At 40.1% G+C, this 24,029-nt stretch overlaps 2 protein-coding genes across 2 annotated transcripts in view; both read right to left on the reverse strand.

Annotated features, from left to right (window-relative positions):
- The window catches only part of SLC35D2 (solute carrier family 35 member D2), a 53,979-nt gene extending 34,665 nt beyond the window's left edge, over nt 1-19,314 (reverse strand). Inside the window, exons 1-3 of the mRNA XM_007448293.1 lie at nt 19,155-19,314; nt 2,164-2,197; nt 155-241 (exon numbers count right to left, since the gene is read on the reverse strand). Of these exons, the coding sequence (XP_007448355.1) occupies nt 155-241; nt 2,164-2,197; nt 19,155-19,306 (273 nt within the window). The 5' untranslated portion in view covers nt 19,307-19,314. The remainder of the gene's footprint in view (nt 1-154; nt 242-2,163; nt 2,198-19,154) is intronic.
- Nucleotides 19,315-23,926: 4,612 nt separating this feature from the next.
- The window catches only part of ZNF367 (zinc finger protein 367), a 22,293-nt gene continuing 22,190 nt past the window's right edge, over nt 23,927-24,029 (reverse strand). The window contains exon 6 of the mRNA XM_007448294.1: nt 23,927-24,029. Coding sequence (XP_007448356.1) covers nt 23,927-24,029 — 103 coding nt within the window.

Here is a 24,029-nt window from a genome sequence, read left to right on the forward strand (position 1 = left end):
CTGAATGATATGAAATCTTTATTAAGAAGTTTCTACCCATTGCCAGTAGGAAGCACATGTGTATAGAAACGGACCTGTACTCTTAAAATCACTTTGTAATTCTATAGCATTTCTACATCTTCCATCATAGCTATATGTACTTTCCATCACATACCTTAATAGGAATTTTCTTGTCAAAATCAGGGAAGTGAATTACTTTATTTAGCTTGGACACATATAGTATCATTATGGTAACTGTCATCTAAAGAAAAGGGAAGAGAAAAACTTCAGCAAAATATCTGGAAAGACTATTTGAGGTACAAACACATCATCAAAAGAAAAGAGATTCACCAAATATATATATATATATCTGAAAAGTCCATTTTCTACGTTCCAAAAAAACTATTATTCCTTGAAATATTAAAATTGTTTTTCTCGCCACCGTATAGATTGCACCAGAACTACAGGCAAAAAGTATAACATCAAATATAACGTATATACGATATCTCAAGGGGCTCAAGGAACGACAACAGTGGGAAAAAGGAACGGTGTCCCCAAAACTGACCAGAGTGACCACAGTCGGTGAGGCTGCTTGTTGATCCTGGACCATCCTTCCTATGTACTGAGCATATGGTCACCTTACCCCAGAGAGTAAGTGTGGGGATGAAAGGAAGGGGGAAGGGAGGCAAACTCCACACATAAACATATTTTGTAAAGTATAATATTTCTATAACACAAAAGTCAAATTAAGAGGAAAACAAACTTTAAAAGGGATTTATTTTTCTCTCCAATCTAGCCGGTGTTGCTAAAACATCTCATTCAAATGCTATTAATCTGGATTATACCAGGTATTTCAGAAATACTCCAGATTATTATTATAAAATAAAAAGTTTTAATATCATCTTTCTACACAAATTTTAGAACTTACTTTTCTCCACATTAGGATGCAAAAATTTAAGGTCTCCTTCAAAATGATTATCATCCTAAACCTTGAGCCTGAGTGTACAAGCTTAATACTTATAATAGATTTATATAACACAAGCCCACCCTGAATTATAACTGTAGTTTGTATATATGACTTACTTTATAATTCTTACAGAAATATACCAACACTTGTTTAAAATATTCTGCAATTCAGACTTTTAAAATTTGGTCTGCTGGCTTCTTCTCTCACAAATTGCAAATCATAAACGTTTTTACCTTAATTGAGTACAATCCAGTGAATTTATTTGCCTTGGGCATTACAAAGGGCACATTACCACATATTATTGATCTTTTAAAGTACTTTTTAACATACTTTCACACTGAACCATAAAGATATAAATTTTTGACCTTAAGGAAAGATATTGTTTCCTCATGATTTTTTTCTCCCTAAAATGATGTGCAAAGAGTACCTTATCAGCAAAACATTTAACTAGAATAATGTTTAATCATATAACTTCCAGATTCACAATTTAAAATTTAGTTAACAGATACAATTTTTATAATTTTAAGTTTTTCCCCTTATAGACTAAAGGAAAACAAAAACAAAAAAACTTTGGTGCCTGTGTTACCACATGCCTACTAGAAATCATCAGCATATGACCAAAAAAGTAAAAAAGCCACAAATTAATATTAACAGAAAATTTCAGAAACAGCCAAATGGGGTAAGTTTGAAAGTTTATCCAAGTTTATCCTTACACTTGAGAACAAACATCACAAACTTCAGGAAGGAAAGTACAAACATGTTTTGTTTGGCCTGTAGAGAACTTTATGAAAATATGAATCTGTTGCCACCATTTACAAATTAGGGGGTTTGATGTAAAAATTAGATTTCCCTGATCCCTAGTGGGCCTCACCTCATCTCCCTAACCTTTTTCTTCTCAGGCACAGTGGCTTAAACTGTGCACACTCATCTGTTACCCAGCAGACCTTGGAGGCTTTCAGTCTGCTGCCCCCTTGCTTTAGAGTAATTAAATTCTATTAAGGAAGTTAAAATTCGTTGTTTTTTCCTACAAATACAACTGTTCCTAAATTGTAAAATGAAATAAGATGTGTGTCAATACTTCATGTTGTTTCACCAAAAGTACCATGGTCCTCTGCCAGCTGAACAAATTTGTAAATCACAGTCTTAAACAAAAGCACTTAAAATTTCATGATGTGTACTGACAACTAATTAAGAGGGTAATTTTTTTTTTCACTTACCTGTCCAATTCCAAGAACAATTGGTGATGGGAAACTACAAAGAATACAGAATAACAAATATTAGCAACTGATAAAAAAAGTTGAAGACAATATACAACACATAATGATAGGAGTTATTAAAAAGTCTTAGACTTTTTTTTCAGTCTTAGTGAAATTGTCAAATTTGTTCACTTTTCATTTCTTTTCCATTTTTTAAACTGATCATTGCTAAACTTGGCAAACTTCTATTGCCCCTTGAGGCAGACTGTCCTATTAACAAACAACACAATTGTATATGTAGAAAGCTAAAGTAACCTGGGGATAAATTACTAGAAATAATAAATAACTTTAGCAAGGTTACTGGATACAAGATGAACACACGAATAAAATCATTTCTATGTCTGTATATCATAAAAACACAAAGAACATAAAATTTTAAAGGTATTCATTTACAATAGCACCCAAAAAACATCAAATAACACTAACTGGGTATTTTATGGTAATAAGGAATTATTTTTACTTTTTTAGGCATGAAATAATATTGGGGTGGTAGTTTTTTGTTTTTTTTTTAAAGTCCCTCTTATCTTTCAGAAATTCATATTGAAATGCATATGACAATACATTTTTAATTTGCTTCAAAATAATCTTGGGGGAGAGGTTGGGATTGAGAGGAGGAGTGATATAAATTTAACAAGGTTGTTGAAACTGGATGATGGCTACATGGAGATTCATTATACAGTTTTCCTTTCTTCAAAATAATATACCCAGGTACAAATCTAATAAAAGATTTCCAAGAAATACCTCTACATAGAAAACTATAAATCAATATTTAAAAAATTAAAGAAGCCCTAAATAAATTTCATGGAATAGAATCAATATTGCAGTGAACCATTATCCACAAACTGACCTATCAAATCAAATCTCTCTGTAAAAACACGAGCAGGTATTTTGTGGAAACTGACAAACTGATCCTAAGACTGAATGCAGAGGCAAAGAGCAAACATGATCCAAGATAATCCTGAAGAAAAACAAAGTTGGAGGAATGACTCTACTGAATGCCAGGATTCTTTTTTTTTTTTTTTTTTTTTTTGGCTGCACCACACTGCATGCAGGGATCCTAGTTTCCCGACCAGGGACTGAATCTGTGCCCTGCAGTGGAAGCACGGAGCCCTAACCACTGGACCACCAGGGAAGTCCCCAGGATTCATTTTAAAGTTACAATAAATGAGAGAGTGCGGTATTTGCACAATGATAGTCTAACAGGACAAAGCAAGAGAACACAGATGGGGACAGATACATAGCTTTATGGAAACCTGATTCATGACAAAGATGACCATGCAAGCAGTAGGGAAATGGCCCTAGGTAACTGGAATCAGAATCTTAACCCCTAGCTCATACCATACTTAACAAGGCAGCACATCACTTCACCGGCCTCACTCATTTTCCAGCCCTTCACTGGCTCCCAGTCATTCTCTCGGTCCACTAAAAAAGGGGGAATATCACCTAAAAAACCACCACCACCACCACCAACAGCAACACCTCAGCCCTCAATCTGTATGTCAAAGGGAAACATACCTATTTCAGATAGGGTAAGAAAAGAATAAAGAACCAACCTACCTTATCAGAGAAAACTGAATGACTGTCTGGACAGCACCACTGTGAGAATAAAATGAACTCTAATGGATGCCAGATGTGCCACCCAGACACCCTCTTCTGGACTGAAGCACTCATTCCCCAGTTGCTCAAGAGCAACATCAGCTGAAGAAAGCTGCCTTGCCAAGAGCACCCCCACTCCCTGAGAGCAGCCTGTGTTCCAAGCCTGTGTGTCTGTGCAGGGGTATAAAAGCCAGGGGCTTTCACCCCAATTCAAGACAACTCTGTAGAGCCCTTCCAGCTCCAGGGGGCCTGGGATCAGGCTTTGTTGTGATAAAGCACAGCCCAGCTTCTCCCTCTACCTAATCCTGCTTCCCTCACTCCCCAACGGGAGTGGGTCCCAAGAGCTCCGCCCAGTATACTTCCCCTGTACCTGAGAGTCTCCTTGCCCAGGAATACAACCTGCAACATGAAGCAAAATAATAAAACCACAACATAAACAAACAACAAAACAACAAAAACAAAAGGCTTACAGAAGGAAGACAAAGAGATCAGCCTAGAAGAGAATATAACACAGAGAGAGAAGGCACCCTTTATAATGGCTTCCAGCTATGGAACACCTTAATAAGAAGATATCAATAAAACAAGAGCTCAAAATTGAGATAATGAAGCAAAGGGAACCTACAGATCTAAGGAAAGCAACTGAGGATCAAAACAACATAACTGGGGGCTTCCCTGGTGGCGCAGTGGTTGAGAATCCGCCTGCCAATGCGGGGAACACGGGTTCGAGCCCTGGTCCAGGAGGATCCCACATACCGCGGAGCAACTAGGCCCGTAAGCCACAACTACTGAGCCTGCGCGTCTGGAGCCTGTGCTCCGCAACAAGAGAGACCACGATAGTGAGAGGCCCGCGCACTGCGATGAAGAGTGGCCCCCGCTTGCCACACTAGAGAAAGCCCTCGCACAGAAACGGAGACCCAACACAGCAAAAATAAATTAATTAATTAACAAACTCCTACCCCCAACATCTTCTTTAAAAAAAAAGAAACATAACTGGGGGAGGACCTTCAAGATGGTGGAGGAATAAGAAGTGGAGATCACCTTCCTCCCCACAAATACATCAAAAATACATCTACATGTGGAAAACTCCTACAGAACACCTACTGAACGCTGGCAGAAGACCTCAGACTTCCCAAAAGGCAAGAAAATCCCCACACACCTGGGTAGGGCAAAAGAAAAAAGAATAAACAGAGACAAAAGAATAGGGATGGGACCTGCACCAGTGGGAGGGAGCTGTGAAGGAGGAAAAGTTTCCACACACTAGGAAGGCCCTTCACTGGTGGGGATGGGGGGTGGGTGGGGAGCTTCAGAGCCGCGGTGGAGAGCGCAGCCACAGGGGTGCGGAGGGCAAAGCGGAGAGATTCCCGCACAGAGGATCGGTGCCGACCGGCACTCACCAGCCCGAGAGGCTTGTCTGCTCACCTGCAGGGGCGCGTGGGGGCTGAGAGCTAAGGCTCAGAATTCGGAGCTTAGATCTCAGGGAGAGGACTGGGGTTGGCTGCATGAACAAAACCTGAAGGGGGCTAGTGCACCACGGCTAGCCAGGAGGGAGTCCGGGAAAAAGGCTGCACTTGTCTAAGAAGCAAGAGACCATTGTTTCCGGGTACGGGAGAAGAGGGGATTCCCTTCCCTGCCTGCCCACAGAGGGCAGAGCACCACCTAAACAAGCTCCAGAGAAAGGCGCAAGCCACAGCTATCAGTGTGGACACCTGACACGGGCATGAAACGCTAACGCTGCTACTGCAACCACCAAGAAGCCTGTGTGCAAACACAGGTCACTATCCACACCTCCCCTCCCGGGAGCCTGTGCAGCCCACCACTGCCAGAGTAGTTACAATGTCACGCTGTTACAACGTCACGCTGTTACAATGTCAAGCCGGCCTCTGCCGCTTGTTCCATACCCCTCCCTCCCCCGAACCTGAGTGAGCCAGAGGCCCCTAATCAGCCACTCCTTTAACCCCCTCCTGTCTGAGGGAAGAAAAGACGCCCTCAGACGACCTCTACGGGGAGGCGGGGCCAAATCCAAAGCTGAACCCCAGGAGCTGTGCAAACAAAGAAGAGAAAGGGAAATCTCTCCCAGCAGCCTCAGGAGCAGCAGATTAAATCTCCATAATCAACTAGATGTACCCTGCATCTCTGGAATACCTGAAGTGACAACGAATCATCCCAAAATTGAGGTGGTGGACTTTAGGAGCAACTGTACACTTGGGGTTTGCTGTATGTGAATGACTAATTTCTGATTTTTATTATTATCTTAATTTAGTTTTTAATGCTTGTTATAATTGGTGGATTTGTTTATTGGTTTGGTTGCTCTTTCTTTTTTTATTACCTTCTTAATTTTAATAATTTTTTCTTTTAATAACTTTATTAATTTTATTTATTTTTTTCTTGATTGCTTGCTTTTTTTTCCTCCCTTTTCTTCTGAGCCATGTGGCTGACACTTGGTACTCCAGCCAGGTGTCAGGACTGAGCCTCTGAGGTGGGAGAGCCAAGTTCAGGACATTGACCCACCACATAATGATCTCCTGGCCCCACATAATATCAATGGGCGAGAGCTCTCCCAGAGATCTCCATCTCAACGCAAAGACCCACTTCCACACAACGACTAGCAAGCTCCAGTGCTGGACACCCCATGCCAAACAACTAGCAAGACATGAACACAACCCTACCCATTAGCAGAGAGGCTGCCTAAAATCATACTAAGTTCACAAATACCCCAAAACACACCACCGGACATGGTACTGCCCACCAGAAAGCCAAGATCCAGCCTCATCCACCAGAACACAGGCACCAGTCCCCTTCACAAGGAAGCCTCAAGGAGCCACTGAACCAACCTTACCCACTGGGGGCAGACGCCAAAAACTACAAGAACTACGAAACTGCAGCCTGCGAAAAGGAGACACCAAATGCAGTAAGTTAAGCAAAATGAGAAGACAGAGAAATAGGCAGCAGATGAAGGACCGAAGTAAAAATCCACCAGACCAAACAAAGGAAGAGGAAATAGGTGGTGTACCTGAAAAAGAATTCAGAGTAATGATAGTAAAGATGATCCAAAATCTTGGAAATAGAATGGAGAAAATACAAGAAACGTTTAACAAGGACCTAGAAGAAGTAAAGAGCAAACAAACAATAATGAACAACACAATAAATGAAATTAAAAATACTCTAAAAGGGGGGCTTCCCTGGTGGCGTGGTGGTTGGGAGTCCACCTGCCGATGCAGAGGACATGGGTTCGTGCCCCGGTCCGGGAAGATCCCACATGCTGCAGAGCGGCTGGGCCCGTGAGCCATGGCCCCGGAGCCTGCACGTCCGGAGCCTGTGCTCCGCAGCAGGAGAGGCCACAGCAGTGAGAGGCCCGCGTACCACTAAAAAAAAAAAAAATACTCTAAAAGGAATCAATAGCACAATAAGTGAGGCAGAAGAATGGATAAGTGACCTGGAAGATAAAACAGTGGAAATAACTACCACAGAGCAGAATAAAGAAAAAAGGATGAAAAGAAGTGAGAAAAGTCTCAGAGACCTCGGGGACAACATTAAATGCACCAACATTCAAATTATAGGGGCCCCAGAAGAAGAAGAGAAAAAGAAAGGGACTGAGAAAATATTTTGAAGAGATTATAGTTGAAAACTTCCCTAATATGGGAAAGGAAAGAGTCAATCAAGTCCAGGAAGTTCAGAGAGTCCCATACAGGATAAATCCAAGGAGAAACATGCCAAGACACATATTAATCAAACCATCAAAAATTAAATACAAAGAAAAATATTAAAAGCAGCAAGGGAAAAGCAACAAATAACATACAAGGGAATCCGCAGAAGGTTAAGAGCTGATCGTTCAGCAGAAACTCTGCAAGGGAGTGGCAGGACATATTTAAAGTGATGAAAGGGAAAACCAACAACCAAGATTACTCTACCCAGCAAGGATCTCATTCAGATTCAATGGAGAAATTAAAACCTTTACAGACAAGCAAAAGCTAAGAGAATCCATCACCACCAAACCAGCTTTACAACAAATGCTAAAGGAACTTCTCTAGGCAGGAAACACAAGAGAAGGAAAAGACCTACAAAAGCAAACCCAAAACAATTAAGAAAATGGTAATAGGAATATATATACTGATAATTACCTTAAATGTAAATGGATTAAATGCTCCAACCAAAAGACACAGACCAGCTGAATGGATACAAAAACAAGATCCGTATATATGCTGTCTACAAGAGACCCACTTCAGACCTAGGGACACATACAGACTGAAAGTGAGGGGAAGGAAAAAGATATTCCATGCAAATGGAAATCAAAAGAAAGCTGAAGTAGCAATACTCATATCAGATAAAACAGACTTTAAAATAAAGACTGTTACAAGACACAAGGAAGGACACTACATAATGATCAAGGGGTCATTCCAAGAAGAAGATATAAGAATTATAAATATATACGCACCCAACACAGGAGCACCTCAATACATAAGCCAAATGCTAACAGCTATAAAAGGGGAAATCAACACTAAGAGTAGGGGACTTTAACACCCCACTTTCACCAATGGACAGATCATCCAAAATGAAAATAAAAACGGAAACACAAACTTTAAATGACACATTAGACCAGATGGACTTAACCGATATTTATAGGACATTCCATCCAAAAACAACAGAATACACTTTCTTCTCAAGAGCACATGGAACATTCTCCAGGATAGATCATATCTTGGCTCACAAATCAAGCCTTGGTAAATTTAGGAAAACTGAAATCGTATCTAGTATCTTTTCTGACCACAACGCTGTGAAACTACATATCAATTACAGGAAAAAATCTGTAAAATATACAAACACATGGAGGCTAACAATACACTACTAAATAACCAGGAGATCACTGAAGAAATCAAGAGGAAATCAAAAAATACCTAGAAACAAGTGACAATGAAAACACGGTGACACAAAACCTACAGGATGCCACAAAAGCAGTTCTAAGAGGGGAGTTTATAGCAATACAATCCTACCTCAAGAGACAAGAAACATCTTAAATAACCTGATTTTACACCTAAAGCAATTAGAGAAAGAAGAACAAAAAAAACCCAGTTAGCAAAAGGAAAGAAAACATAAAGATCAGATCAGAAATGAATGAAAAAGAAATGAAGGAAACAATAGCAAAGATCAATGAAACTACAAGCTGGTTCTTTGAGAAGATAAAGAAAATTGATAAACCATTAGCCAGATTCATCAAGAAAAACAGGGAGAAGACAATAGAATTAGAAATGAAAAAGAAGTAACAACTGACACTGCAGAAATACAAAGGATCATGAGAGATTAGTACAAGAAACTATATGCCAATAAAATGGACAACCTGGAAGAAATGGACAAATTCTTAGAAAAGCACAACCTTCTGAGACTGAATCAGGAAGAAACAGTAAATATAAACAGACCAATCACAAGCACTGAAATTGAAACTGATTAAAAATCTTCCAACAAACAAAAGCCCAGGACCAGAAGGCTTCACAGGCAACTTCTATAAAACATTTAGAAAAAAGCTAACACCTATCGTTCTCAAACTCTTTCAAAATATAGCAGAGGGAGGAACACTCCCAAACTCATTCTACAAGGCCACCCTCACCCTGATAGCAAAACCAGACAAAGATGTCACAAATAAAGGAAACTACAGGCCAATATCACTGATGAGATAGATGCAAAAATTCTCAACAAAATACTAGCAAACAGAATCCAACAGCACATTAAAAGGATGATCAAGTGGGGTTTATCCCAGGAATGCAAGGATTCTTCAATATACACAAATCAATCAATGTGATACACACCATAGTAACAAACTGAAGGTAAAAACCATATGATAATCTGAATAGATGCAGAAAAGGCTTTCGGCAAAATTCAACACCAACTCATGATAAAAACCCTCCAGAAAGTAGGCATAGAGGGAACTTACCTCAACATAATAAAGGCCATATATGACAAACCCACAGCCAACATCGTTCTCAATGGTGAAACAGTAAAACCATTTCCTCTAAGATCAGGAACAAGACACGATTGACCACTCTCACCACTATTATTCAACATAGTTTTGGAAGTTTCAGCCACAGCAATCAGAGAAGAAAAAGAAATAAAAGGAATCCAAATCAGAAAAGAGGAAGCAAAGCTGTCACTGTTTGCAGATGACATGATATTATATGTAGAGAATCCTAAAGATGCTACCAGAAAACTATCTGAGCTAATCAATGAGCTTGGTAAAGTAGCAGGATAAAATTAATGCACAGAAATCTCTTGCCTTCCTATACACTGATGATGAAAACATCTGAAAGAGTAATTAAGGAAACACTTCCGTTCACCATTGCAGCAAAAAGAATAAAATACCTAGGAATAAACCTACCTAGGGAGACAAAGACCTGTATGCAGAAAACTATAAGACACTGATAAAAGAAATTAAAAATGATACAAACAGATGGAGAGACATACCATGTTCTTGGACTGGAAGAATCAACATTGTGAAAGTGACTATACTCCCCAAAGCAATCTACAGATTCAATGCAATCCCTATCAAACTACCACTGGCATTTTTCACAGAACTAGAACAAAAAATTTCACAATTTGTATGGAAACACAAAAGACCCCAAATAACCTAAGCAATCTTGAGAAAGAAAAATAGAGATGGAGGAATCAGGCTCCTGAACCTCAGACTATACTACAAAACTACAGTAATCAAGATAGTATGGTACTGGCACAAAAACAGAAATGTAGATCAGTGGAACAGGATAGAAAGCCCAGAGATAAACCCATGCACATATGGTCACCTTATTTTTGATAAAGGAGGCAAGAATATACAATGGAGAAAAGGAAGCCTATTCAATAAGTGGTGCTGGGAAAACTGGACAGCTACTTGTAAAAGAATGAAATTAGAACTCTCCCTAACACCATCCACAAAAATAAACTCAAAATGGATTAAAGACCTAAATGTAAGGCCAGACACTATAAAACTCTTAGAGAAAAACATAGGCAGAACACTCTACGACATAAATCACAGCAAGATCCTTTTTGACCCACCTCCTAGAGAAATGGAAATAAAAACAAAAATAAACAAATGGGACCTAATGAAACTTCAAAGCTTTTGCACAGCAACAAAACCATAAACAGTACGAAAAGACAACCCTCAGAATGGGCGAAAATATTTGCAAATGAAGCAACTGACAAAGGATTAATCTCCAAAATATACAAGAAGCTCATGCAGCTCAATATCAACAAAAACCCCAATCCATAAATGGGCAGAAGACATAAATAGATATTTCTCCAAAGAAGATATACAGATTGCCAACAAACACATGAAAGGATGCTCAACATCACTAATCATTGGAGAAATGCAAATCAAAACTACAATGAGATATCATCTCACACCAGTCAGAATGGCCATCATCAAAAAATCTACAAATAAATGCTGGAGCGGGTGTGGCGAAAAGGGAGCCCTCTTGCACTGTTGTTAGCAATGTAAATTCATACAGCCACTATGGAGAACAGTATAGAGGTTCCTTAAAAAACTAAAAATAGAACTACCATATGACCCAGCAATCCCACTACTGGGCCTGTACCCTGAGAATTCCATAATTCAAAAACAGTCATGTACCACAATGTTCATTGCAGCAGTATTTACTATAGCCAGGACATAGAAGCAACCTAAGTGTCCATCAACAGATGAATGGATAAAGAAGATGTGGCTCATATGTACAATGGAATATTACTCAGCCATAAAAAGAAACGAAATTAAGTTATTTGTAGTGAGGTGGATGGACCCAGAGCCTGTCATACAGAGTGAAGTAAGTCAGAAAGAGAAAAACAAATACTGTATGCTAACACATATATATGGAATCTAAAAAAAAAAGGTTCTGAAGCACCTAGGGGCAGGACAGGAATAAAGACGCAGATGTAGAGAATGGACTTGAGGACATGGGGAGGGGGAAGGTTAAGCTAGGACGAAGTGAGAGCGTGGCATGGACATATATACACTACAAAATGTAAAAGAGATAGCTAGTGGGAGGCAGCTGCATAGCACAGGGAGATCAGCTCAGTGCTTTGTGACCACCTAGATGGGTGGGATAGGGAGCGTGGGAGGGAGACGCAAGAGGGTGGGGATATGGGGATATATGTATACATATAGCTGATTCACTTTTTTATACAGCAGAAACTAACATAACATTGTAAGGCAATTATACTCCAATAAAGATGTAAGAAAAAACACATATAACTGCCACATGAACCATTTAGAAACAACACAGAACTAAATGGACACTGCTTTAAACTGAATTACCAAGATGAGGTAATCACAGTGAATGAGTAGGGAAAAGACAAACTCTCAAACATAAACAGATATAGAAGATAGATACCAGCAGAGAGGGCTAATTGCTGTGCCATTCTCTCAATAAAGAGAGAAAATGATTAAAAGATAAAAGGCAAATTTGTTTCCTTGACATGGGGAAAATAAGTAAACTCTCCAGATCTAAAAGCACACTTGTTGCAGAAAAAGCTGTTAAGAATATTCAACACGATTAATACAGCAGCCATGGACTCTCCCTAAAAATTCTACCATACAACAGAATCAACCAATTAGGAATCAAATCAAAATAATGAACTCTGGAATGGAGACACTGTGATAAAAGGGTGCTGACTACTGTATCCATTTAATATGGAACAGATTCAAACAACTGTGGGATTATAATTACACAACAGGATGCTACACTGTAAAAGAAGACACGGAGGGGAGGAAATATGGGAAGAAGTATGCAAATGTCATCATTCATAGCAGAGAAGCCATATATACCATCAGAAATTGAAAAATATATATTTGAAAGTCAACAATTCTTTTTTTTTTTTTTTTTTTTTTTTTTTGCAGTATGCGGGCCTCTCACTGTTGTGGCCTCTCCCTCTGCGGAGCACAGGCTCCGGACGCACAGGCTCAGCGGCCATGGCTCGCGGGCCCAGCCGCTCCGCGGCATGTGGGATCTTCCCAGACCGGGGCATGAACCCGTGTCCCCTGCATCGGCAGGCGGACTCTCAACCACTGCGCCACCAGGGAAGCCCAACAATTCTTTTTGTTGAACTCTAATTTCTCTTTTCTCCATTCAATTCAGTTAAACTACATTTCATACGTACATGCAACTTGCAGTGCTCACCTTAAATAAGCCTTCAGACACAGCCAGCATGACTAATGGTAGCACAACCCCTCATATGATGCAAGCTGAAGTTTACAGGGTCAGCTATAAAGTGGGCTTGGCAAAAAATGTTTAATCTGAATGTAATCAAGCCTTTAGATCTAACTTTCAGCTTAAAAAACAGAGAGTAAGTTAAGTGAGACTTCAAAAAATAAATCAGACAACCCATAATATGGGACACTTTACAACACACCTGGCCCAGGCTTTTCAAATTCAGTATCAGGGGAAAGAGGTGGAATGGGGGACTTTTCTAGATTAAAATAAACTAAAAAGACATAACTGTATGCGTTGCATGAATTTTGATTGGATCTTGATTCAAATGTTTAAAACAACCATAAAAACATCTTGGGGAATAATTGGAATGATTATAGATTTGGTATTAGATTTTTGTAGGAAATTACTGTTAAATTTGTCAAGAACAAAAATGATACTATGTAGGAGAATATCCATATTTCAGGAGAGGCATGTTGAAATATCTGAGTGTAGTGTCATGATGTATGCAGCTTATATTCAACGGTTCAGGGGAAAATGCAAATATAGCAAAATGTTAATTACTGAACCTCAGTGGTATGTGTATGGGTGTTCATTGTACTTTGCTTTCCACTTTTCTGTGTGCTTGAAACTTTTCATAATAAAAAGTGGTGGAGGGACTTAGGTGATCCTCAAAAAATTAAATAAATGAAAGCCCCCCACACACTCCATTTCCCACTCCTTTTTGGATTAAAGAAAACAATTTATAAAGAAATGAGTAAATAAGTAGCATCTATAATATATACTTTATATAAAAAGTAATTCCGTCTATTAATCTTTCTCCAATCCATCCATCTATCTAAAAAGATGTCTGAAGTTATTGCCTAATGTCAATTATAGTAATTTTTAAAATTTTACCCTAATATTTTTCTTTTGTTTGAATTCTTTATAATGATCACACAGAATGACTTTTCTTTAAAAAAAATATTTCAAAATATTGATTCTAGGTAGCGGGAATATGCAATATTATTACTGTCTTCTTTGTACATTTCTGTATTTAAATAACTCCCAATTTTAACTGAATTATTTTAGGAGTGAACGCAAGGAAGTAAAGACAGTATGTGTGCACAACTCTTTGAAGAGTCTGACTCTGAAAGGAACAGAGAAATGAGCACCCATGTGGATCAAGGGAGGGTTATTTTTGCTTGAGAAACGTAAACATGTTTTAAGCCGGTAGACAGAGGTTGCTGACGCAGAATAGAGAAGGATAATGAAAGGAGCCGGGAGAAGGGGACATCCAGGAGTGGGGAGCTGGACCTTCCACAGGAACAAGATACTCCCTTCATCATAGGAGAAAGGCGACATCATCTGACGGTTTCAATTTCCTCAATGAAGTATCAGAGGAGAGTGGAGGATGGGGGTGTGGGAGGTTTCAGCGTAAAAGAGAAAGTGGGAAGGAGTCATTTCTGTGACAAGGAAAGCAATCCCCCAGAAGAAACTAGCAGGTGGTACTAGAGCCGGTTGAGGCTTGTGATCATCAATTCAACATCAACCCAGCCAGCCCGGAAGTGTTTTTTCTCCCAGGACAGTCGGAGCTGCTCAATGCTGAAGGAAGGATGCAGAAGGTAGGCTGTGCAGGACAAGTACCAGCCAAGACGGGAGCTGGAAAGGAGTCTTGTGGTTTCCAGCGCAGGGGCCCTCCTGCTGGACCAGGAGGGAAGGGATGCCTAAAGGGCGATGTGGCAGAAATGAGCTGGGTTGCAGCACAGAGTGTGGACATCCTGCACAGAGACTGGAGTGGCTGGCAGGGTCACACTGAGCACACGGCCCTAGGAGTGACCACGGGATGTGGGACAAGGCGGGCTGTGATGGTTCAGCATGTGTATCCCAAAGTCCTGAAGGCTTATGCGAGTCTGGGTGGAGAGGAATACCAGGACTCCACTAAATGAGCCACAGAAGCTCAGGAGCCATTACAGAGAGGACAGAAAGTGAGTGCTGAGTCTGGACTCTCCACAGAGCACCTGGGGTGTGACCAGGATCCAGCTCCTTTCCAGGGGTCAAATGGAACAGCATCTTCAGGAGAGAGCTGGTTTTCATCAGAGTAAGAGAAAATTAGGAGTTGTTTTTGTTCTTTAATATAGACTTCCAGCACCCACCACTGGAGACTCGGATTCAATAGCTTTAAAAAAAAAAAAAAAAAAAAAAACTCTCCAAGTGATTCACATTACCAAGCAAGTTTGGAAACCACTGTGTTAAATGATCCTAAAGCCTTCGATTGCATAAAAGTAGACACACAGCAAATATGGAGCAAATACTTGTTGAACTGAATACAGCTAAGTTGATATTTTTTATTAAGCATCATTAGTAAATCTTCGCATGTCATAGAGAACAGTATTAAAATAGCAACAAGGGCTTCCCTGGTGGCGCAGTGGTTGAGAGTCCACCTGCCGACTCAGGGTTTGCGGATTCGTGCCCCAGTCCGGGAAGATTCCACATGCCGCGGAGCAGCTAGGCCCATGAGCCATGGCCGCTGAGCCTGTGCATCCGGAGCCTGTGCTCCGCAACGGGAGAGGCCACAACAGTGAGAGGACTGCGTGCCGCAAAAAAAAAAAAAAAAAAAATAGCAACAAAAAAAAACAACTCCAGACTGCCTGCACAACCCTCATGAATGTGATTCTGAAGAACCACTAGTGTCACCAAGTGGCCACAGATTCGTGCTTCTCCATCTCACCCCAACAGGGTCTGACAGTCCAAGTCCTTCAAAGGCTCTCTCTGTCCAACCAGGTAAATTTAGCATCTCAACGACCTAAAACTAACAAATAACTAAGACCACCCATCAGTCTTGTACCCCAACCAGACACAATCTACTCAAACTGTAAGAGAAAAAAACATCCCCTGAGCTACATTCCCGTAATCCTGCAAATTAGGTGACTACAGAAAGGTCCTTCCTTCTATCCTACAACACAACATTCTGCCCTCAAACAGCTAATGTTTGGATCAGATTTCTGTGGTTTATTGTTATAATCAAATCACCCCAACCCTCTTCCCCTCAAAAACGTGCTCCTAAACTATTTTGAGATGAGAGAATAAACAATGTTTTTTGAACAGGGCCCTCCAATTGTATATTACATTACAGAAATGTGAAATATTTGCTTATAAGGTTATAAGGGGCTTTGCCTTGCTGAGATAAAAACTCAATTTCCTCCTTCAATCATGGAACTCAAAATTTTAAAGAGCATGAGATGTCTCATAAATTCTTTCTGGTCAGACACTATCCTTCATCTTCCAAGCACTTAACCAGTGTTTATTGGTCCTGCTTCCAACAAGACACATGTTTTTGGAGGCACTGACTGCTGTGGTCAGTGAGCACACTACTTAGTCAAGAGCAGAAAGCAGAGACTTATCTTCAAACTTCAACTGACATAACTGTCAACACTCCCCAAAAGCCTATAATAGTATTCTCTTGTTTTTTACGGTAGATGTTTAAGTTTTCTTTTTCTTTCATTTGCTTGCATTGTATATTAAATGATCCATGTTTATTTATCCATTCTAATTTTTTTGAGGGAGGGTTTCTGTTCCCCATGGACACCAGCAAGCATGCTGCAACACACGAATAGACCTTGTAAAGAATATCAATAGCCCTAGGAACACCAGAAACTATCCCAAATCCATCCCTTCCCTCCATATCCACAGCTACCCTCCCCCCCAGTCCAAGCCACCACTTAAAATTACCTAGAATAGGGCTTCCCTGGTGGCGCAGTGGTTGAGAATCTGCCTGCTAATGCAGGGGACGTGGGTTCGAGCCCTGGTCTGGGAAGATCCCACATGCCGCAGAGCAACTGGGCCCATGAGCCACAACTACTGAGCCTGCGCGTCTGAAGCCTGTGCTCCGCAACAAGAGAGGCCGCGATAGTGAGAGGCCCGCGCACGGCGATGAAGAGTGGCCCCCGCTTGCCACAACTAGAGAAAGCCCTTGCACAGAAACGAAGACCCAACACAGCCAAATAAATAAATAAATAAACAAATGTGGGGTTTAAAAAAATAAGAATAATTTAAAATTAATCAATACAATCATAAACAGCATGTAAGTCAAATAGTAAAGCATAATTAAAATCAGAAAAATATTTTAAAAAAATTATCTAGAATATTACAATCGATTCCTGGCTCCGATACCATCAGTTTTTCACCCACCCAAGAGCCAAAGAAATCTTGTTAATCATACAAATGATGCTATGTCACTACCCATGCTAAAACCTTCCAAGGGACTTCCAATTGCATTTAGACTAAAGTGAAAACTATTTATCATGGTCTCTCTATCTCCACCCTGGTCCCCCAATATCTGCTCTCAACACAGCAGCTAGAGGGAGTTAGATCATGTTACTCCTTTGCTTGATACCTTCCAGAAGCTCCCTCAGAGCTTCCGCAGTGGCCACAAAGGCCCTACACAATCTAGAAATCCATTACCCTGGGACCCTACCTAGTACCATTCCCACCTAAACTCCTTACTCTTCCATGCTGGAATGTTCTTCCCCCATCTCCCTCACATTATTCATGCCTTGGCTCAACTGTCACCTCCTTAATGAGGCTTCACTGATCACGCTGAGACTGAAAACTCTTCCCCATGCCCACAGTCCCTAATTCCCTTTCCTTACTTTTTTCTCCTGACCACACAGCTGCATCTGACTTAATATAAATTCTACCAGTTTATTTACTGATCCACTAGAAGGCTCCGGGTATGCTCCAGGAATATGGATGGATGCTTCACGACATACGGAATTTTGATCTGCTTTGTTCACTTCTTTGCAAATGCCTAGAACAGTACCTGGCATATAACAGGTGCTTAGTGAATATTATTGAATGAATGAAGGAACTGATTCTGCCTTCCCTGCCTACCTCCACGTTGTCTTTCCTACCTTCTACCACTTGCTCATTCTAGCCAGAATGACATTCTCTCTGTTCCTCCAGCAGGCGAAGCTCATGCTCACTTCAGCACATTTTCTTCTGTGTGTAATGCTCTAGCCCCAACCATTCCACCCCAGGCACTCTCATAGCATACCTGAAATCACCTTGCTTATTCATGAGCCCACCTGTTTATTTTCTGTCTCTACCGCTGATATGGAATCTCCACAGCAGGAGCTTTGCGTTTTTCACAGCTGCTTCCCCGGTGCCAGTGATGGGCTTGGCACATAGTAGGTGCTTGGTAAATATCTGTTAGAGGTGGAACCAGCCAAGCTCATGTAGGTCTCAGCTTTTGCAAGTATAAAATGAAAAGAAGATACTCTTGACAGTCTCTTTGGGCTGAAGATACTCTAAGGTCTCTTTGGGCTCTTTATAAAATTCTGATTTTACATTCTTGCAGCACAGTATAGTTTACAAGGAGCCCTCACTTCTGACAGCTCGCACAGAGATCTGGCAGGTAATTCACAGAGTTCTAATTATCCAGCTTTTGCATCTGAAAAAACTGCCGACTCTGAGGCTGGCCTAAGAGGCACAGCTATTAAATGGTGGAGTTGGGTCTAAATTCACAGCTCTTTCAATGCCAATACAATGAAAGCAGAATTAACCAGGATTTTCTAGTCTTTACAAATAGGTTCAAGGAACTACAAATTTGCTGGTTTACTGCACATTCATCCAAAAAAGTATAGAATATGAATTTTTAATTGTTTTCCCCATTTTTCCATGAACATGCTGATAATCTGAGAATGAATGGTCAAACAATGCGAATAAACTTATCCACTCAGGACTTTTCTGATGGTTGAACATCTTGATTTGTATAAAGAACAGTCACATTTGAAGAACACATTCAGATCACTTGTTCCAGCTCACCGGCGGTGAGGTGTGCCCGCACTCACTGAGAGTAGTATGACTTTGCTAGGTTGTGGTTTGGTTTTCAGAACACTCTGAAGTGTGTGAAAACGTGGTCCATGTGCCGAGCACACAGCCGCCCACATTGGCACGGGAGTCAGCAGTGAGGCTCCCCGCTCGCTGTTCCCGCCCGCCCGTTGACCAGGGCGCGGCCAAGGTGCACCGAGGGCAGGGGCAGCCCCGCCGCTCTCCCCGACCCGGGGACCTCAGGGGTCGGGGCAGCTCCCGCCGGACAGCGCGGCGCCGTAACGGGAAGGTCCCGGGACAGGTCGCCGCGGAGCAGCCGGGGGCCCCCGCGGACCCCGCCCGGACCTCTGGCGCCCGCCTCACCGGTAGGTGGTCAGCAGCGCCTTGTTAACCAGCACGAGGAGGAAGGAGCAGGTCCCGTAGAAGAGTGCAGACAGTAGCTTGGCCACTCGGGAGGGCAGCCGCGCGGAGGCATGGTCCGTACCCGCACCCTCGGCCTGGCGGCCTGCCGTCATGTCCCGCAGCTGCCAGTTTCGGCCGCACTCCGGCCCGCGCTGCCCCAGTTCCGTCCCCGCCCCCGGCCGGCGCGGGAGAGGGCGCGGCCGAAACAGGAAGGGCCACGGCGGGAACCCTACAAGCCCGAGAACCCTGCCGGGCGCTCCACGCTGCCGGCGCGGGAGGAGCGGGTTCGGCTGGAGTTCGTCCTCAAAAGCACCACTCTCTGTCTAAAAGGAGAACAGAGACGAGTTTGGGAGAGTGTAAAGACCCTACTTTCCTCCAAACTGCTGCCTTGGTGAGAAACGTCAAGACTTAGGGTTTGTTTTGCTTTCTTTTTTTCCAATATTTTTAACTGACAATTTACATACAATGAAATGCAGATTTTACGAGTCCACAGTCGATGTTTTGACAAATGCATACACCCGTGTAACCACCCAAGTCAAAACATAGAACATTTCCATCACCCCAAAAAGTGCCCTTCCCTTTGTGTCCCACTGGTCGACCCCCCGCCCATTTCATTCTGATTTCTATTACTCTAGGTTAGATTTGCCTTTTCAGATAATTCATATAAATGAGCATGTACTCTTTCAAGGCTCTTTTCGCTTTTATTATTTTTGTGACTCACCCATGTTCGAGTCTTTTCATTGTTGAGTAGTACCACAGTTTGTTTATACATTCACTAGGTAGGTGATGGGCATGTTTGGTTGTTTCCAGTTTAGGGCTATTACCAAAAAAATGCTTCCATGAACATTCGTGTACAAGTTTTTTTGTGTGAACGTATATTTTCATATATCTTCGGGAAATACCTAGGAGTGGAATGGCTAGGGGTATAGTGGGTGCAAAGTCTCCAGGCTTTTCTTGCCTCTGGGTGCTTTAAGGCAGGTTCTCCCCCTACCCATTTCTTTTCTACATGGGTGCATCTAAACATCAGGTTATTGTTCATGTTAACTGAAGGAGGGCCTCCCAGAACTGCCTACTCTGACCAGTCTACCTGCTGTAGCATTTTTTCAATTAAATATCCCATATTTTCATTCTAAATAATTAATTTTAAAAATCTGAAATTTCAACTTTTTTGAAAAGCTAAAGATTTCAAGTTAAATAGATATTTGAGCCTAACTATATCGATGCCATGCAATGGTTTTCTTTTGGAGTCACTGAACAACCAAAAACATTTTCAGTACTGATAAGAAATAAAGCAGAACTTCTGACAAATAACTAGCACTAAAAGAGCCAGAAAGGAAGAGTCTACATTACCCAAAACAGGAAAGGAACAAACACACATAAGACTGTTTAAAATAGAAAATAAATTCATATTCAAGTTGAACCCAAAAATCTGAACTTGGAAGTCATTTTAGTTAATTGCCTCAAAAAGATCGACTATGTTTCCAGTGAGTCTACAAATAAGTTTTGGCTGCAAAACAGTCCTGCTTCCCCACCACCACACCCCACCCCACCCCACACACACATGCTGCACAGCATGCAGGATCTTAGATCCCAGACCAGGGATCAACCAGAGCCCCCTGCATTGGAAGCTCGGAGTCTTAACCAGTGGACCACAAGGGAAATCTAAGACTATTTTAAAGTCACTTTTAAAGACAGCCTTAACCATATTTGCATTTAATTTGCTTCTATATACATACTTCCAGGAACTTAAGTCACTGTCAAAATCTCATCCTTACTTTGTTTAAACCACAACTCACACTAAAGAGTTGCCTGTGAAATTCTTTTGCACAAAAGCCTGGACAGGCTGAACCTTGCCATTGCAAGTAAACAACTAAAGACCTACCAAAAATAACTAATAAAAAAATTAAATTTGCTTGACTCAGAAAAGAAATCAGGCCCTGAGTGGATTCTATGGGTTTGACCGCAGATTCAACACATCCTGGTTACAAGTGAAATGAAATCCCAGTTGCTGATTACTCTAATATAAAGCCTGGGATAGAGCTGGCAATAGTTTAATACTTTTTTACACCAGTATTTTTAACACTGTAATAATGAAACAGATGAGGAAGTTAAATGAATATCTATATTCTAAAAGGCCATAATTTTAAATAAGAAAAAGGAATTCACATGATGGTTCTAACTAAGCTAAAATGATGCCTCGAATGAGACTGGAATGAAATATAAAATGCACCAAAATAATAATGATGGGAGAATGTATGGCTATAGTTGACATTTCTTTCCATCTTTAGATTTTTATATTATGGCTATTATATTTTTAAAAAGAAAAACAAATTATAAAGGGTTTAAGAATGAACATGTACTTTAAACTGTAAATTAAAATAAGTTTTTATTCAAAGCATTTTTTAAAATTACAGCATGTTTATTCTTATGCTGTTAACTCTGCCAAACTACAACTTAGCCATATGAAGCATAAAACACTTCAAAAATCTGAATGTAAACCACATTTTTAAAACAAAAAGCAGTGTTAACACACCTCAAATTTTAGATGCCAATGTATTTTGTCCAAGTATACAGCTTATATCAAAAAAAGAACATTTTAAATATTTCTATAGTAAATAGTTGTAATAATTTCTTAAAACTTCCAATTATACAAATGAAAAGTTTGTGAATATAACTATTATAGTTGGCAAAAGCTGACAGGATAACCAAACAAAAACTCTTACTTTTGAAGGCCTTAAATTTTATTATCTGTGAACTGGCAAGTATTTGTATTTTTTAAATTCTTACTGCACTTCCTTCTTTAGGTAAGTTCATCAAATTTTAAATTTCCCAAGACTGACGATGCTTTTTATAATTCATTAAGTCATATTTGAGGGAAAAATTCTAGAGAAAAATGTTGAAACCTAAACCAAGAAAATTCAGATACTATAGTCTCTCTTACTTGCTCATAAGTGCTCCAAGTTAAAATTCTATATACCAGATTACAAACAAAATTCTTAAACCATTACAAATATAAATTCTCTTATTACCAAAAAAAAAATCCCTCAAGATTTGTAATTTACTGTACAGAGGAATTACATTTTTAAAGTATGTCCTCATCATACACATTATTTGTTACTATCATCTTTCATACTTTTGCTCCATTTCAAGACATTTACATACCTCCCCTTCCCCATGGCTACATATTTTAAACTATCTGTGTACTGCAACACATTGGGATTTTGAGATACAGAAGCCTACATTTTAGATAATGTTTAAACTACATCTGTAGGCTACTACTTCAATACAAAAAAGAAACAAAAGGCGCTGAAGAGCCCATATTTCCCTCTCTTATTCTGAAGCTTACTCCAATTAAGCAATCTATGAAATTACCATGCTATGATGTTATTTAGTTTCTGCTTACAACAAGTTAAAATGATGGAGGCTTATGCCTACATAAAGGAGGTGAACTACTCAGCTCTTGATTTTTCTATTCATGCTTCAGTACATAAAGTGAGTTTAAAAACTTCATCTGTTTTGGAAAAAATGATTTAAAACCACCACACAAGTTAACACACTTGCAGTTAAAACTATTCCAGAAGCCTACTTATTTGAAAATATCGCTAATATTTTCTGCAGTGTTTAACTGATTAACTAAATTAACTAAACTATCAGTGTTTAACTGATAGCTAAGTTTAGTGAACACAAAATAGCTTGGCATGTTATTCTGAAGTAAAGCAAGAAGGTGGCTTTATGCACTGAAAATATAAATAGGAGGCTTCCATTTGCTAATAATTCTAAACAAGCAGTACATTTAAATTTAGTGTTTGCTAAGAAAGGATCTAAAACAGTTCATTACAAAACAACCCTGTAGATGTCCCTTTTATTAAAAAAATCCAACTGCCAAATCTCATTACAGGGCCCATAATATTTTTTAAAAATACCAATTACCAAGTTACCTAGACTTTGCAAGATTAATCATTCAATTTCAGCAAATGAGAAACATGAAATGTGCAAAAGTTCCCAAGTTAACAAGCTAAGGGTGACAAGTGCTTTCAAACCTAAATATCACAGTGAGTTGTAAAGCCTCAGAAAGATAGAATAAGACTGATTTTACTCCAATTTTGAAAATTCTGAACTACTGTTCATCTTACCAAGATCTTCAAATACCTATTTTCTTCCGAAGTCGGTAAGTTAGAAAGTCTTCCGAAATAGTCAGTTTTCCATTTCTCTAGTCTTATTAGGCACACTATTTTGCAATTTAAAAATATATATCTTACACACATCTTATACTTTCTTGCTTGTTTCAGTGTTTACAGTATTGTTAAACATACTAATATACATTGTTAAAAATGATCTTATAAATAATCTATTTAAACCTTCTTTGGCTACATGTACCATTCTTTTTTTTTTTTTCATACAAGTGTCTTATTCAGAAAGTGCTTCCTGTGAGAACTGCTTCCAATGAATGCATTAAACTTGCAAAATCTAGCTTCCCACAATATGTAGTTTCCTACCCTGTACTAGAAGTCCCATATTTACAAAATATTTTAAACTTTACAAGAAATCCAATACCATATAAAAAAAGTGCAATTCTCTCTCACCCCATATTCTGGGGCAATGACATTCTTCATAAATTTCTACAGAATAGCAGCCTATGATAAGCAAATAAGGTGCTTAGCTTATGCCCAAGGATCTACTTTTTAAGTATGCTGGGCAGTACTTTTGTACAGTGAAAAGAGTCAGTGTTCTGGCTACTGGCGGAGCGGCGCTCCCGTCAAGTTTGCGAGCTCGATGAGAGCGAGGGCTCCATGCAGGCGCTCCCGCTGCTCCTGCAGACGCCGCTGGGCACCGCTC

Source organism: Lipotes vexillifer, unplaced genomic scaffold (genome assembly GCF_000442215.2).
Source record: "Lipotes vexillifer unplaced genomic scaffold, Lipotes_vexillifer_v1.1 scaffold252, whole genome shotgun sequence".
Lineage (NCBI taxonomy): Eukaryota > Metazoa > Chordata > Mammalia > Artiodactyla > Lipotidae > Lipotes > Lipotes vexillifer.